The sequence below is a fragment of the Simochromis diagramma genome, unplaced genomic scaffold (assembly GCF_900408965.1).
Source record: "Simochromis diagramma unplaced genomic scaffold, fSimDia1.1 OVJJ01000749.1, whole genome shotgun sequence".
NCBI lineage: Eukaryota > Metazoa > Chordata > Actinopteri > Cichliformes > Cichlidae > Simochromis > Simochromis diagramma.
The window spans coordinates 17,611-31,695 of record NW_024387472.1 but is presented as its reverse complement, the minus strand read 5'-3'; the positions used below and the strand labels follow the sequence as shown (position 1 = coordinate 31,695).

The window sequence follows — 14,085 nt, the reverse complement described above, 5'->3', positions numbered from 1 at the left end:
TCGTGTAACTGCAGGTAGTTAAAATAATAATTAATAAATAATAAAAGTGAGTTTGCACAGTTTGGGTTTTGAAGACGCCTCAGATTGATGTGATTTAGTGTAACGCTCGTGCTGTTAATGATGCTGTCGAGTTCAACTCTGATGGACCCTCATCTGGATGCATCACACCAGCTGCTGTTTTTCTCCTGTGATGTGAAAGGACAAATGAATAGAAACACCAGGCTGTGTGACCTATAAACTAACTGGATCATGTGCACACCTTTGATGGAGACTGTATGATTATAACTGAACAGCCTGTTGTGCAGCGTAAGCATTGTTCAATGAACTGACACATTCTGTGGATGTTGGCTGTGCATCAGGACATCAGGAAACCAGAAACAGGAACCTTATAAATGCTAAACAAACAAAAACAAGACAAAACATCACTGCCAGGATAAACTGAGGTATTTGGGCTCCCATGAAGCTTCCAGAGAAACCTCTAAACCTTCACTTTAAAATGCTCCGCTGCATCTGAAACGTCCCCCATCACACAGGCTCCACCCACCTGGCACAGACCGAGAGATAAACCAAACCACAGCATTTTTTCAGGCATTATTTTAACCCTAAAACCTGTTTGTGATCAACCAGGCATCACAGGTGTGTGTGTGTGTGTGTGTGTATGTGTGTGTGTGTGTGTGTGTGTGTGTGTGTGTGTGTGTGTGTGTGTTTGTGATCAACCAGGCATCACAGGTGTGTGTGTGTGTGTGTGTGTGTGTGTGTGTGTGTGTGTGTGTGTGTGTGTGTGTGAGATCAGGACGTCTTCTTTAGTATGACAGCCTGAAAAACAAGGCAGCAGAAAACAGTGATTAGCACTGACCACGTGTTTGTGCAGCAGTGTGCTTGACAGCAAGGAGCCGTGACCGTCACACAAACTGTGCTATCAGCTGAAGGTTCACAGTGTGAGATGTTCAAATATGAGCTCAGGTGAAACATACTGAAGATAAACCTGCGTGCAACATCAAACTGATGCTCCCATCAGATCCCCTCCAGATCTCTCTGTGACCCCCACTCCCACATGTTTCCACTGTGTCCTTCTGAAACAGACCTCGATGGTCATGTGACCACAGAAGTATTCAGGGAGTCGGCATTTCTCAGACTCAACATCAGCGAACAAACAAAGACAAGAAGTTTTGGTTTAATCGCTGAATCTTATCACAGAGTCTCGGCTCCTCTTATCTCTCTGGGCTGGTGAGGGCGCACCAAACATCAGCTTCAAAGAATTCACTGCCTCCTAAAAACTGTTTCAAAAAAGAGAAGAAATCAGGGACAAAGCTGAGGTCAAAGGTCAGAGATAAGGAAATAAGCGAAGATGCAGTGAGCTGGACAACTTGTGAGCAGCACCGACGTTATTGGACTTCCTGCTCCATAAATCTGTTTGGTCCTCGTTTCCAAAAGAAAACAGCTTATTAAATAAAACCTCATGAAATCAAATCACTTCTATTCAATGTTTGTTATTTTTTAAGTATTTCTTTATATTCATGAAGGAAACCTTCAGTGATGTCCACCAGTAAAATGCTTTCATGTGTATTTAGCTGTGAGTGCAGACAGACCTGCAGGCTCGTGTTTGTGCACATGGTACTCTGCTGATTCTGAAATGTTGTTGCACTGCTCGCCTTAGAAAAGAAGCTGCACACATACAGCTCAGCGCTGGTGGGGAAGGGCTGATGGACGACCTCATGTAAACAGAAAGGAGGTGGCACCGTGCAGAAAGCCTTTGAACTGCAGGGTGGTGGGAGACGAGCAGCAGCACAAAGACACAGAGTGCAGACGTGATAGTGACGTTCCTGCCATTCCCTCTGACACAGGCCCCGCCCTGCTGGGTACGGAGCAGCCAGAGCTAATATAACATAATAATGGTGAGAATAGTCTCTGAGTCAGGACGTCCCAACAACATATCCTGAACTACACTGTGGATCTAATGGAGGCCATGGAGGGAGATGCTTTTCTTTTCTGTCTCTCACAGAAGAAGGAGCAGAAACCAGGCGAGGTCAGACTGAACGGGGAGGAGTCACAGCAGACTGTGTGGTTCTGGGAGAAGACGGCCATAATGATCTTTGTTACTGTCACATGAGCTGTACGGCCCAATGAGGGTCATCCTTGGTGTGAGGCAGACTGTTGTGTCACACTGCGCTCCAGTGCTGTGAACTTGTCATTTCAACTGCTGCAGCAAATTAAATCTTTTTAAAGGACAGAAATTTCTCCTGAATTCCTTCTGGAAAAATTGGATTTGACATTGTCCAGCTTAAGCATGGCGCTCTGAAGGAATCTGCACTTAATGCCACCATACTGTATCTCAGCCACTGCCTGTGATTATCTCACAGTCACGCTTTGATCTGCAGACACGATTCATCGTACTACAAATAACCACGGCGAATAGTTCCTCACAGGCTGAAGCGATGCTGGATTTGAAGTCCCTCTGTCCTCTCACAGTCAGTCAGGCTCTGTGGGAGCTGCTGACAGCTTCCTCTGCAGCATCAGGCTAACAGTCAGCTGCTGCCTGAGCCTGCAGACCGGTCAACACTTCAACGCTCAGAAGTCGGTGGATATGTTCCCAACAGTCAGGTCTATCCATGCCTGCTCTCACGCAGGGAACTCCAGGCTTTGTGTGAAAGACGGAGGCAGTGTTTCCTTAGCGTTGCAGTAACTGCACCTCTAAATAAACAAGCCCACTCTGCTGAGAGATGGATGGGTTTCTGGTCTCCAACACAACAATGTTCATGCTGTAGCCACACGTTACTGCTGCGTCAGCGTCCCCTCGCTTCCCTCTCGCCAGTTTCTAAACACCAGGCTGGAGGCTTTAAGATGGGACTGTGTGAGTGACTGGAGGCTTCATCCATCTGCTACATACAGCCTGTGCTCCTTGTTTCCATCTCAGATGTGCTCTTACTCCAGTCCATCTACAACCACCGTGCACTATAGTGAACTCTGCTGCAGGGTCATGTGTGCTGATCTGGAAACCGTCTGTTCCTCTTTCCTCATTTTGACTCTGATTGAATATCACAGCATCTTTACACATCTGTGCTCCAGATGTTTCTACATTTTTATTCATATGAAATATTTGGGAAGCTTTTTTATTCCTAAGAAGCAAATTAAAAGCCTGTTATTCACCTCAACACACAGCCTGTGTGTGTGTGTCTGTGTGTGTCTGTGTGTAGATCTGCAGTCATTGTTGTGCAGTGAGCTCATGTTCAGTGAAAGGTGCATTTAGCTTTAGGGTCATAGTTCACTCCCAGTGTGACAAACGTTTTGAAGCTTGTGACATGAACGTGCATCAAACTAGACTATGTGGAAATAAACCGAACGCCAGCAGGTCAATGATAAAGTTAAGCCCACTTTAGTAATTAGTTCCCAAAACACAGAAGAACATCAGTAACATTAATAACTGACGCCTAACATTAAGCGCTCACACCTCCAGGTGGTTCAAGGGGACAGTTGGGGGGAAACTGGCCCCAGCAGGGCGCAGCAGCAGCACTCGTGGTTGTGAGATCAGGAAATCCAAAGCGTCCAATCAGGTCCCCACAGTTCATTCCTGGTTCTTTGCCTTTACCTGCTCTCACAAACTAAACACTGTGTTTATATAAGCTGTCCTGTCTGACAGCTTTTCACATCTGAATTATGATCTGAATGTTCTGTTGGAACAAACATGTTTGTCTTTGCAAGAGCAGAAACTCTCTGCAGGCTCCTGTTGGTGCTGTTTATCTCTTTATTTATTCATTTCTATTATTATTATTGACATTATTACTCACAGCACATGTGCAATATAAGACTGTGAGAGCTGACAGGCTGGAAACAGGAAACTCTTTGTGACACTGTGATAAATGAAGCCACAGCTTCAATGAAATGTTGCTCTTATTTTACACTTTGTTTGGAATCATCTGGATTACAGACGTTTTTAGATCAATCTCAACTCTGTGTTTTACTTGGACATCACATCAACATTTATGTTGCTCATGGAAACAACAGAAATATTTGAACATGTGAAACTTCAACAACATGAAGAAAAAACGTTTGTCTGTCAGATTTGACTCTTTCTAAAAGTTCATTGTTCAGCTGTTAAATTAAAGTGTGATCATCAAAAACATGGTTCAGCTTTCAGTGAGTCACATTCAGTGTGAGCAGCCAAACATGATGGCAGACTGCCACAGATCACTGCTGAGGAAAGAGGAGGCGTTCAGCTTCCTCATAGTTTCACACCTGCATGAAGCAGCCTCACCCTGACAGCTTCAAATCACTGTGTCAGCTGATCACTTCCTGTCCTGTGATTGGCTGGCTGGACTTCATCCTGCTTGCAGGGATTTGAACACTGTGGACGTCCAGTTCAGTGAAGAGTTAAATCCATGGAGCAAAGATCAGCAGAGGGTTAGAGATGAGTTTGTGCAGGGATCATAAGGGCTCAGAGTCATGTGGAGTTTTCATGATGAAAATATAGACGGAGATTAAAGAAACACATTTTCACTGTTTGTCAGAAAGATTCAAAAAGGATCATAAATGAAAAAGCTCCAGTGAGTCCAGGGCCCTTCTTGTGCTGCTCTGAACCCAGAAGAACGATAATACAAATGAAACCTGGTAGATGGACGGACGTGTTGGGCCTTCCATCAGATAGAAACATGGAGCAAACATGTGGGAAGCTGTTTAACACTGTGGATTTCCCACTCGGTGTCACTGTGAGCAGTTAAATGTTATGAACCACAGTGTTTGGTCTTTGAACGGATGAAAACAGTGAATTTAATGTTTGATGTGGTTTGTTCTGTGTGAACTTTGTTGTTTGTTCATGACTGAAATGAGCAGATACTAAAGCTGATTGCTTCAGATCACAGTCAGGCACAGATGTCAGGTGAGCTGATGAGGACACCGTCCAGAGGTGGTGTCATAACCAAACATGGAGAGACGCGCCCACGGCAAGTATAATAAAAGCATGTTTTAGTGTTATTTACTGGAATTATCTTCAAATGTTCTGTTTCTTAACTTGTCTACTGACGACAGCACAGAGAGACTGAAAACACCTTATGGATCATCAGTCCATTCAATGGCTGTTATTAGCAGTAATTAGAGGCCTGCTACACCTGCCATCTTTCACCGTGGACGCCAAAAGGTTTCACACTTGTCCTTAAACTTCACGTGTTCTCACTGGTGGCAGTAAATGCAGAGAAATAAGGCTTTTATGAAAACACTGAAGAAAAACAGCTTCCTTGAAAAAGACTAAAGCTGCAGTTCAGTACTGAATATGACATCAATGTCACAGGCTGGGTCTCCGACCCAGCACTCTGAGTTTTTCTTTGTATTTTTTGATATGTTATTAGTTTTTGTGTTATTTCCTATTTTGCCTTTAGTTTAGGCAGTTATTGGTTATTGTTCCTGGGTTTTCTATGTTTTGGGGTTTGGTATTTATTCATCACGTATTAGGTCTGTTAAGTTGTGTTGTCATGTTTAGTTTTAGTATTTCCTGTTTTATTCTGACAATGTCATGTGTTCTCTGTTAATTGTATTTAGCTTTTCTCTCCTGGTCCTGTCATTAGGTTTATGGTTGTCAGCTGTTTCCCCATATGTTTCCACTTCCCCTGATTCACCTCATGTCTGTATTTAAGCCCTTTGTTTTCTGCATGCCATTGTCGGGTCGTCTGTTTATTCTGCCCTAGTTCTAGCCTGGTTCTGTTTATTTGACCTCAGTCACAGTCATGGTTTTCGTCCGTTATTCTATGGTAGTCTTAGTCATAGTCTTTGCCTGTTATTTTCCACCACAGTTATAGTTATAGTTTTTTGGTCTCAGTACCTCTTAGTGTTTTTGTTTCTTAGTGTTTTTGTCAGTTTGCTTTGGTTTCCTGGTTTTCCCCTGCCGTCATTAATAAAGGATCACTTTTCTGTTACAACTTACAACTCCTCGTCCATCATCTGCTTTTGGGTCCTGCTTCCTCACACATCGGCGCAACCCGCCGTGACAGAACGACCCGACCAGTATGGACCCAGCGGATGCATCTCTCGTCGAGTGTCTGGAGGAGACGGCTCGTATCCAAGTGATCCTCGACCGCATCTTTACAGCGCCCGATTTGAAGAGCAAGCTGGTGATGGTTAACGTTGCTGAAGCTATTATGGAGAGGGATCCCCGCCTTCTCCAGCTCCCGGACTCACCTGCCATAGTTGCTGCCTTTACCGAGATAAAGGAGATGCTGCAGGCCCAGGAACTGTCGAGTCAGGAAATGGCTCCCAGCACCCACCAGTCACAACAACCCCACGATCAGTCATCTTCATCGCTGCCTCATGAGCCAGTGGCAGTCAGAGTCGGAACAGTGAGGCTCACCACCGACACACCGTTGGCTCCCGCTTCATCGGCTTCCGCATCTTCGCCACCGCCTGACTGCACGGAGATGCCCGAGGCTGTTGACTTCGGTGAGGAGGAGCAGCAGCAGGTGTTGCGGGCGTATCGGGAGGATGAGCTACGCTGGAAGCCCTGGCTTATCTCCGAGGAGGAGCTCCCGCCAGCCGCCCCGCCTCGGACCGGCCGCCCGCCCTCGCCGCCTCGATCGGACTACTCTTCTCCCGCTTCTTATCTGGCGCGGATGTGGTCGGAAGACGAGGGGCCGGTCGCCACAGAGATCCACGTTTCGTCCACCACCACTTCAAAAAGGAAGCGGCGTTCACGTCGCTCGTCGCTATGGCATGTCTCGCCCTCCACTGTGCGACGCGAGGATGCCGTGGAGGCAGTGGATTTCGACCTCGGGGAGCGGCAGCGCGCGGCATGCGCTCGACTGGAGGAAGAGCTCCGGTGGAAGCCGTGGCTTGCTCCTGACTATGAAGAGGTCTTCCGGGGAACTCGCCTGGCTCTCGGGGGTCCCCTGAGCTTCCAAGAACTCTCACCTACCGCTCCATCAGTGCCCAGTTCCCCAGCCTCTGCGACGCCCCCCGGCGCGCATGAGGCGCCCCTGCCTGGTTCATCGGACGCTGCGATCAGGAAGAAACGGCGTTCGCGTGCCCGTCGCGCTGCGCGACGACCGGAGGTGAGTGAATGCAACCTGTCATCACCAGCCTCCATTGAAGCCGTAGAAGATGAACTAGACTCAGAATTACAAAGCCACGGGTCAAAGTTAACAGAGACACATAGTGTGGCAATGGCTGACTCTGGTACTGTGAATGGTGTGGTCTGTTCGTCTGGCTTCCACGAACAGGGAGTAAGACCCACTCAGACTGTGGATTCCAACACCGGGGAGTTTCAGCCGGTGTTCTTGTCACCGCCACCCGAACGGGTGTTTGACTGTCCAGCCTCTAAGCTGACCGGGGAATCCCCTGTTTCGTGTGTTTCTGTTTGTGAAAATAAAGCCACTGTTCCGGAATTAGCCAGTGCTAACTTCAGACTGAGTAATACTCTGCTAACCAAGCCACAGCCAAGTGTATTTGTTTCAGAGAGGCTCTTGGACAGGCCTAGTGATCGTGTAGGGACCTCTGACACTACACTGGGATTGACGGAGAGTTCCACAGGCCGTGATGTTGCTTGTGTGGGGAGTGGGGTGGAAGTGTTTCCTTCTGTGTCATTTAATGTGCCTGGGGTTCCATCAAAGACTGAAGTACCTGTGGCTAATGCCTCCCTTCCCGAGCCCGCTCCGCTCACCAACGAGCTACTTAAAGTAGGCCCCTGTGCTTCTTTAGCACATAAGGATTATTTAAAGGAGGGTCATGACGTAAAGTTTAAGAGTACTGAGTGTGAGATGATGTGTAATCCTGTTTTGCATGCTGCTCCTATTCCCAATGAACTTATCACTGAGAACGCTGATCATGAACTCACGTTGGTACTTAAAGATGACGACATGGAGTCAAATCAGGGTAACATGAACTGTGTAACATCACCCGTCTCAGCTAGGAATGCTAGCACAGCATTAGCCGTACCCATTTCACCATACACACTACATAACACCCTTGAGTTACAGTCCACCTCACGCATGGTTCCTAGTCAATATAACTCTTACCGCTATCATGCTGGTCAGTTCTCATCGCCCAGATTCATTCCTGAACATTTCATGTTTGCCCAGGAGCTTATCCGTGAAGGCTTAAGTCGTGTTTTTCTGGGGAATGTTGTAGTCCTAGTTTTCCCTGTGGCTGACCCGGCTTATCCGGGCCGTCAAGCTCTGTCATTGCTCGAGACTGAAGGGAGGAACATAGAAGCAGGACTTTCTGTTTTAGAGCCTGTTATGTCAGCCTACATGAGTCTTGAAGTGAATGAGCTGGTCTGTGCCTCAGGACATCTGACACCTGTTTGCTTCTGGACTGTTAACTGTAAGAGGTCTGGTGAACGCGTCCAGCCTCATGTCTCGTCAGCTGGAGGGTCCGAGGGGCCCGTTCAGCCTCCCGTCTCCGCTGGAGGGTCCGAGGGGCCCGTTCAGCCTCCCGTCTCCGCTGGAGGGTCCGAGGGGCCCGTTCAGCCACCACCTACGGCTGCCTCACTGTCACCTGGCTCAGCTTCTGTTTCGCCTGTTCCAGCTTTTGCCTGTGCTTCGCCTGCTGCAGCTCCAGCCTGTGCTTCGCCTGCTGCAGCTCCAGCCTCCGTGTCTTCAGCCTCGTCTGGTCCAGCCTCCGTGTCTTCAGCCTCGTCTGGTCCGGCTTCGGCCTCAGCTTCTGCTTCGCCTGGACCGCCGTCGTCGGGTCCGGCTTCGGCCTCTGTTCCTGCTTCGCCTCCGGCTTCGGCCTTGGCTTCTGCTTCGCCCTCGCCTGGTCCGGCTTCGGCCTCTGCTTCTGCCTCGTCTGGTCCGGCTTCTGCCTGTGCTTCGCCTGGTCCGGCTTCGGCCTCAGCTTCTGCTTCGCCTGGTTCGCCGTCGTCGGGTCCGGCTTCGGCCTCTGTTCCTGCTTCGCCTCCAGGTCCGGCTTCGGCCTTGGCTTCTGCTTCGCCCTCGCCTGGTCCGGCTTTGGCCTCTGTTTTTGTGTCGGCCTCGCCTGGTCCCGCGGCTGTGTTACCGCCGCCCATGCCACGTTTTGCCCCTCGGTATCGCCAGCCGCTTTCCGGGCCGTCAGCTGGCCTTCGTTGCCATCGGGGTCGGCCGCCTGAACTGATGAACTGTGACCTGCTGTGCTCTCGACCTCCGGGTCGGCCCCCTGGACCTTTGACCTTTGACCTGCTGTGCTCTCGGCCTCCGGGTCGGCCCCCGGAACTCATGGATTTTGGACTGCTGGTCCGTTGGCCTCCTGGTCGGCCTCCCGAACTTTTGTCCTTTCTTTTGTTTTGCTGTCGACCTCCAGGGCGGCCGCCTGAACCGCTTCGCCTTTCGCTCCTGTTCTGCCGGGTTCATGGTCGCCCTCCTGAAGCTGGGTCTCGGACTCTTGTACCCTTGTTGTTTTTGGCCTGTGTGCTTCCGGTGCTTTGTTTTTGGTTTTGTTTCCGGCCCTCCTTCCTGGTCCCCCTCCGCCCGCCCTGGGTGGGTTGTTGTGGTTTTGTGTTTGTTTTCTGGGTGTTTTCGGGCGTCTGGAATCCGCCCTTAAGGGGGGGGCTCTGTCACAGGCTGGGTCTCCGACCCAGCACTCTGAGTTTTTCTTTGTATTTTTTGATATGTTATTAGTTTTTGTGTTATTTCCTATTTTGCCTTTAGTTTAGGCAGTTATTGGTTATTGTTCCTGGGTTTTCTATGTTTTGGGGTTTGGTATTTATTCATCACGTATTAGGTCTGTTAAGTTGTGTTGTCATGTTTAGTTTTAGTATTTCCTGTTTTATTCTGACAATGTCATGTGTTCTCTGTTAATTGTATTTAGCTTTTCTCTCCTGGTCCTGTCATTAGGTTTATGGCTGTCAGCTGTTTCCCCATATGTTTCCACTTCCCCTGATTCACCTCATGTCTGTATTTAAGCCCTTTGTTTTCTGCATGCCATTGTCGGGTCGTCTGTTTATTCTGCCCTAGTTCTAGCCTGGTTCTGTTTATTTGACCTCAGTCACAGTCATGGTTTTCGTCCGTTATTCTATGGTAGTCTTAGTCATAGTCTTTGCCTGTTATTTTCCACCACAGTTATAGTTATAGTTTTTTGGTCTCAGTACCTCTTAGTGTTTTTGTTTCTTAGTGTTTTTGTCAGTTTGCTTTGGTTTCCTGGTTTTCCCCTGCCGTCATTAATAAAGGATCACTTTTCTGTTACAACTTACAACTCCTCGTCCATCATCTGCTTTTGGGTCCTGCTTCCTCACACATCGGCGCAACCCGCCGTGACAATCAAACAAAGCAGCTTACAGCCGTTTATAATTGTAACCAATGATTATGATACGATTCTGAACTTGTTTGAGCACAAGCAGACATTTTGGACTTTTAACAGTATTTTCATGTTTTTCCCTGCAGATAAAACCTGATGAACATTCACACAACACAAAGTCATGAAGCAACAAACAATAAATGACAGAAAGTTTCTGTTTTTCACTTTCTACTATCGAAATCTTCATTTTTGTACGACTACAGTTCAAACTGGACAGAGTGGGCGACGAGCTGTCAGAGCTTTTGCTGTCGTTTGATTTCTTCCAGTTTAAAGAGTCGTGCTGACAGATTTCTTTCTCTGTCACAGCAGCTTCTTCTTCATCCTGTAGAGAAACAGTTAAATATGTGACTTCTTTACACTGACAGGAAGTTTCACTGGTCCCACCCACTTCAGATCAAAGTGGGCTGTATGTGGCCACCGTGTAAACTCAGTGGTAGGTTTGTAGTATAAACCTATTTGCTGGAACGTTCAAGACAATTCTACTGCACAGCAAAGCAAGACACAAGTCACCAGAGCTCTTTGTGTTACTCGTATACGAGGGAGGCCCGAGCCTTCAGCTGCTCTCGTCTGCTCCTTCGCAACAATGTTCTTTATTGAGGTTACATGAATATGCATAGGTTCATTAACGTATGACATCATACCCAGGCATACACGTGAACAAAGGTACCAGTCTGTGTGTGTGTGTGTGTGTGTGTGAGCCTGTGAAGACTCCCTAAAAAAGCTGGTGCTGGGAGTCTGGCGGTCCATCTAAACAAAGGGCTCTAATACTTAACCAGATATACGTGTGTTTGCTATATATCAGAAAGAGGAGATACGACCTTTCCCAAGCCCCTAGGAGGTGTGTGATCTATGCCAGAACAGAGGAGTGAACGCACTCCCCTCTTCATGCTACACAGAGTTGTTCCAGACCTCCTAGGATGAGACATTCTTTCAATATGCATCAACTATATAATCATTTATATATAAATGATTATATGTTTATATAAAAGTCATATAATCATTTATATAAACATAAATGATTATGTTTATATAAATGAAAACAAAAATTATATGTTTCTCAATACAAATGACAATAATCAAATATATAACAATTCTTGCCTACGAGCATGTCCAGCGATTTTGCTGGACATGCTCGTAGGCAAGAAGACATGTTGCTGCAGCGATTGTGAAGTGGAGACTGCAGCTGCTAAACCTTTGGATGGCCGACAAAACGGATCTTCCGATGTTTTCAGCTAAATCGCCGTCCATGATGATGTTAACAAACAAACTGTGACAGAGCCTCAGACGTGATGAAGAAGCTGAATCAGCAGAAAGAGCAGAGCAGGAAGCAGCAGCATCCACACAGGTGTGTCTCAGGTGAGTCCTGCTCCCACACTAAACACGTCCACATCATATTAGCATGTGCTAACATGTGCTTCTGCTTTATTTCAGTCTGACATGTTTCCAGTCAACATGTCTGCTGTGTGTCTCTCAGCACTTGCACTAAATCTTCCCGTGTGTCTGTGATACTGCGTGATGCTGACAGACTGTAACGTCAGTGAGTCTGTGAGCATCTCTGTCACCTACAGCTTCCCTGTGGAGCTCATTTCAAATGCTCAGGTTTACACTCAGGAACAGGAAATGCTGCGTCTGCAGTTTGTCTCCTTCAAACTAAAGCGTCTCAGACACGAGCAGCACGTGAGCACAAAGATGTTTGTGGTCACGTGGTGGGCACGAGGAGCTCTCAGTGAGTTTGGAGCTGAAACATCTTTGACTCCCAGAGTGTGAAAGTGAAACAAGCAAACGTGGATATTTAGGAGCCTCAGACGGTGTGATGATGATCATGAACCCAGGAAACAAAGAGAGAAAAGAACAGATTGGAGATCAGAGCTGAACACACACTTTTTTAAAAGCATGCAGGAGCCGTGAGGACGAGCACGGATTCATTCATTCATATCTGCACTGTGATCTGAACTCTCTCTCTTTCTAATCTCATGTGTGAAGGTGAGAAGGACACCGCCTCCCTGACGGAAAAGCTTCTTTTTTTTCCTTCTTTTTATTTGATATGTTTTTGGGACGACAGCTGAACGACTGCAGGTAAGTTGTGTTAGCGCTACTTTAGCATCTAGCTAGCCCTGCTGAAGAGCAGCGAGCATAAAGGGAGGAACGTTTTTGAAGTGTCAGCTAATTTCAAATGCAGCGTTTCTATCAGCTCAACAAACATCAGCAAACACACAAACTGTTTGTGTGCAGTTTGTCTCACAGTGTGTTGCAGCTAAAGGTCCAGCTGCTGTATTTCACAGGGAGAGAAAGAAAGAAAAGCTGCTGTAGGAGAGGAACCCAAGCTTTGGCATCGCTCTGAAAACTATCGCTGATCCTTTTACTCGCTGGCTTTCAAATCAAAGCTGGAATGAAATTTGTGGCGTTTGCAGGATCGAATCAATCACACAGGATCAGGAGAGAAGACAGCAGAGCAGCTGATTTTACACCTGAAGATAAAACTGTAATATTAGAAACATGAAGATATTACACACACAATACAGACTGCAGCTCAGACAGCTGCTGGAGACAGATGTGTGTGTGTGTGTGTGTGTGTGTGTGTGTGTGTGTGTGTGAGTGTGTGTGTGTGTGTGTGAGTGTGTGTGTGTGTGTGTGTGTGAGAGTACTGTAACTCCTTTATTTCACACAGACAGCTTCAGCATTTGTTCTGCTTTCTCTGCTTTTATTTGAATGTGACAGAAAAACACGACTAGAATTTACACAAACGTGTTTACAGGCTGACTTTAATATGTTTCTGCACATGCTTGTCCTCTGGTCATGTGATCATGTGTTTGTAGGAACGCTCCTCTTCCTCAGAGGATCCACCTGTGCTTCCTCTCCTCTCTCCTCCACCTGTTACAGTGAGGGAACGTCCTCCATGATGGAGGAGCTGCTGGAAAGTGCTGAGAGTTTCCTCCAGAGTGAGACCTCTGTCACAGTTCAGAGGATCTACGGCAGCAGAGACCTTCATGGACACTAAAAGTCTCAAACACACAACAACAACATCACACTGACTCCACTCTGACATCACTGATCAATAATCAAAGAACACACAGATCAAACTGATTGATCAGCCATCAGAGGAGTCGGATCAATGGAGCTGCTTCTGTTCCTGATGTCCCCTGTTTGATCCTGGACCTGAACTCTCCCTGCAGAGGAGACACAAGACAGTCAGAGACACACACACACACACACACACACAAACACACACACACACACACACACACACACACGCACAGACACAAAGACACACACACACGCACACACACACACACACACACACACACACACACGCACAGACACAAAGACACACACACACGCACACACACACACACACGCACACACACACACGCACAGACACAAAGACACACACACACACACACACGCACACAAACCTTTGACTTTGAGCTGCACTGTTTTCACTCGGATCCAGATGTTCTTGTGTTTGACTCCACATTCATATCTCCCACTGTCTCTCTCTGTGGGGTGTTTCAGGGTCAGACTGAGGTCTCCAGTTTTCAGCAGGTCTTCATTCATCTTCGTTCGGTCTCTGTAAACCTGGTGCTGTTCTTCAGGCTGGTCAGAGCCGTTCTCATACAGGTGGACCATAATTGATGGTTCAGGTTCTTCACGTCCCCACTCCACTCTAACATCTTCAGGCAGGTTTTGTGTGGTTTTGAAGGGCAGCTGGACAGACTCCGCCCCCTCCTCCACCTCCACCTGACACACTGAGAGGACAACAAACACAACATGAGCTGTACAAATTGTGATTGGTGTTCAGAGCAGCATCATGTGACTCTTGTTCTGCACTTAAAA

General features: G+C 47.3%; 1 protein-coding gene across 1 annotated transcript; it reads right to left on the bottom strand.

The window, feature by feature from the left end:
* Nucleotides 1-12,911: 12,911 nt before the first annotated feature.
* On the bottom strand, nucleotides 12,912-14,046 carry LOC120723584 (butyrophilin-like protein 8). Its single transcript, XM_040015117.1, has 3 exons — nucleotides 13,665-14,046; nucleotides 13,374-13,418; nucleotides 12,912-12,979 (listed from the first exon to the last, which is right to left on the bottom strand). The coding sequence occupies exons 1-3, from the start codon at nucleotides 13,876-13,878 to the stop codon at nucleotides 12,912-12,914; spliced, it is 327 nt and encodes a 108-aa protein (XP_039871051.1). The 5' UTR covers nucleotides 13,879-14,046.
* Nucleotides 14,047-14,085: the final 39 nt, after the last annotated feature.

Coding starts and splice junctions, on each gene's coding strand:
- LOC120723584 (XM_040015117.1), bottom strand. CDS start 13,878: ATGGTCCACCTGTATGAGAACGGCTCTGACCAGCCTGAAGAACAGCAC. Junction 13,419..13,664: donor AGTGCAGCTCAAAGTCAAAG/GTTTGTGTGCGT, acceptor TCTCCTCTGCAG/GGAGAGTTCAGGTCCAGGAT. Junction 12,980..13,373: donor AGGGGACATCAGGAACAGAA/GCAGCTCCATTG, acceptor TGTAAATTCTAG/TCGTGTTTTTCTGTCACATT.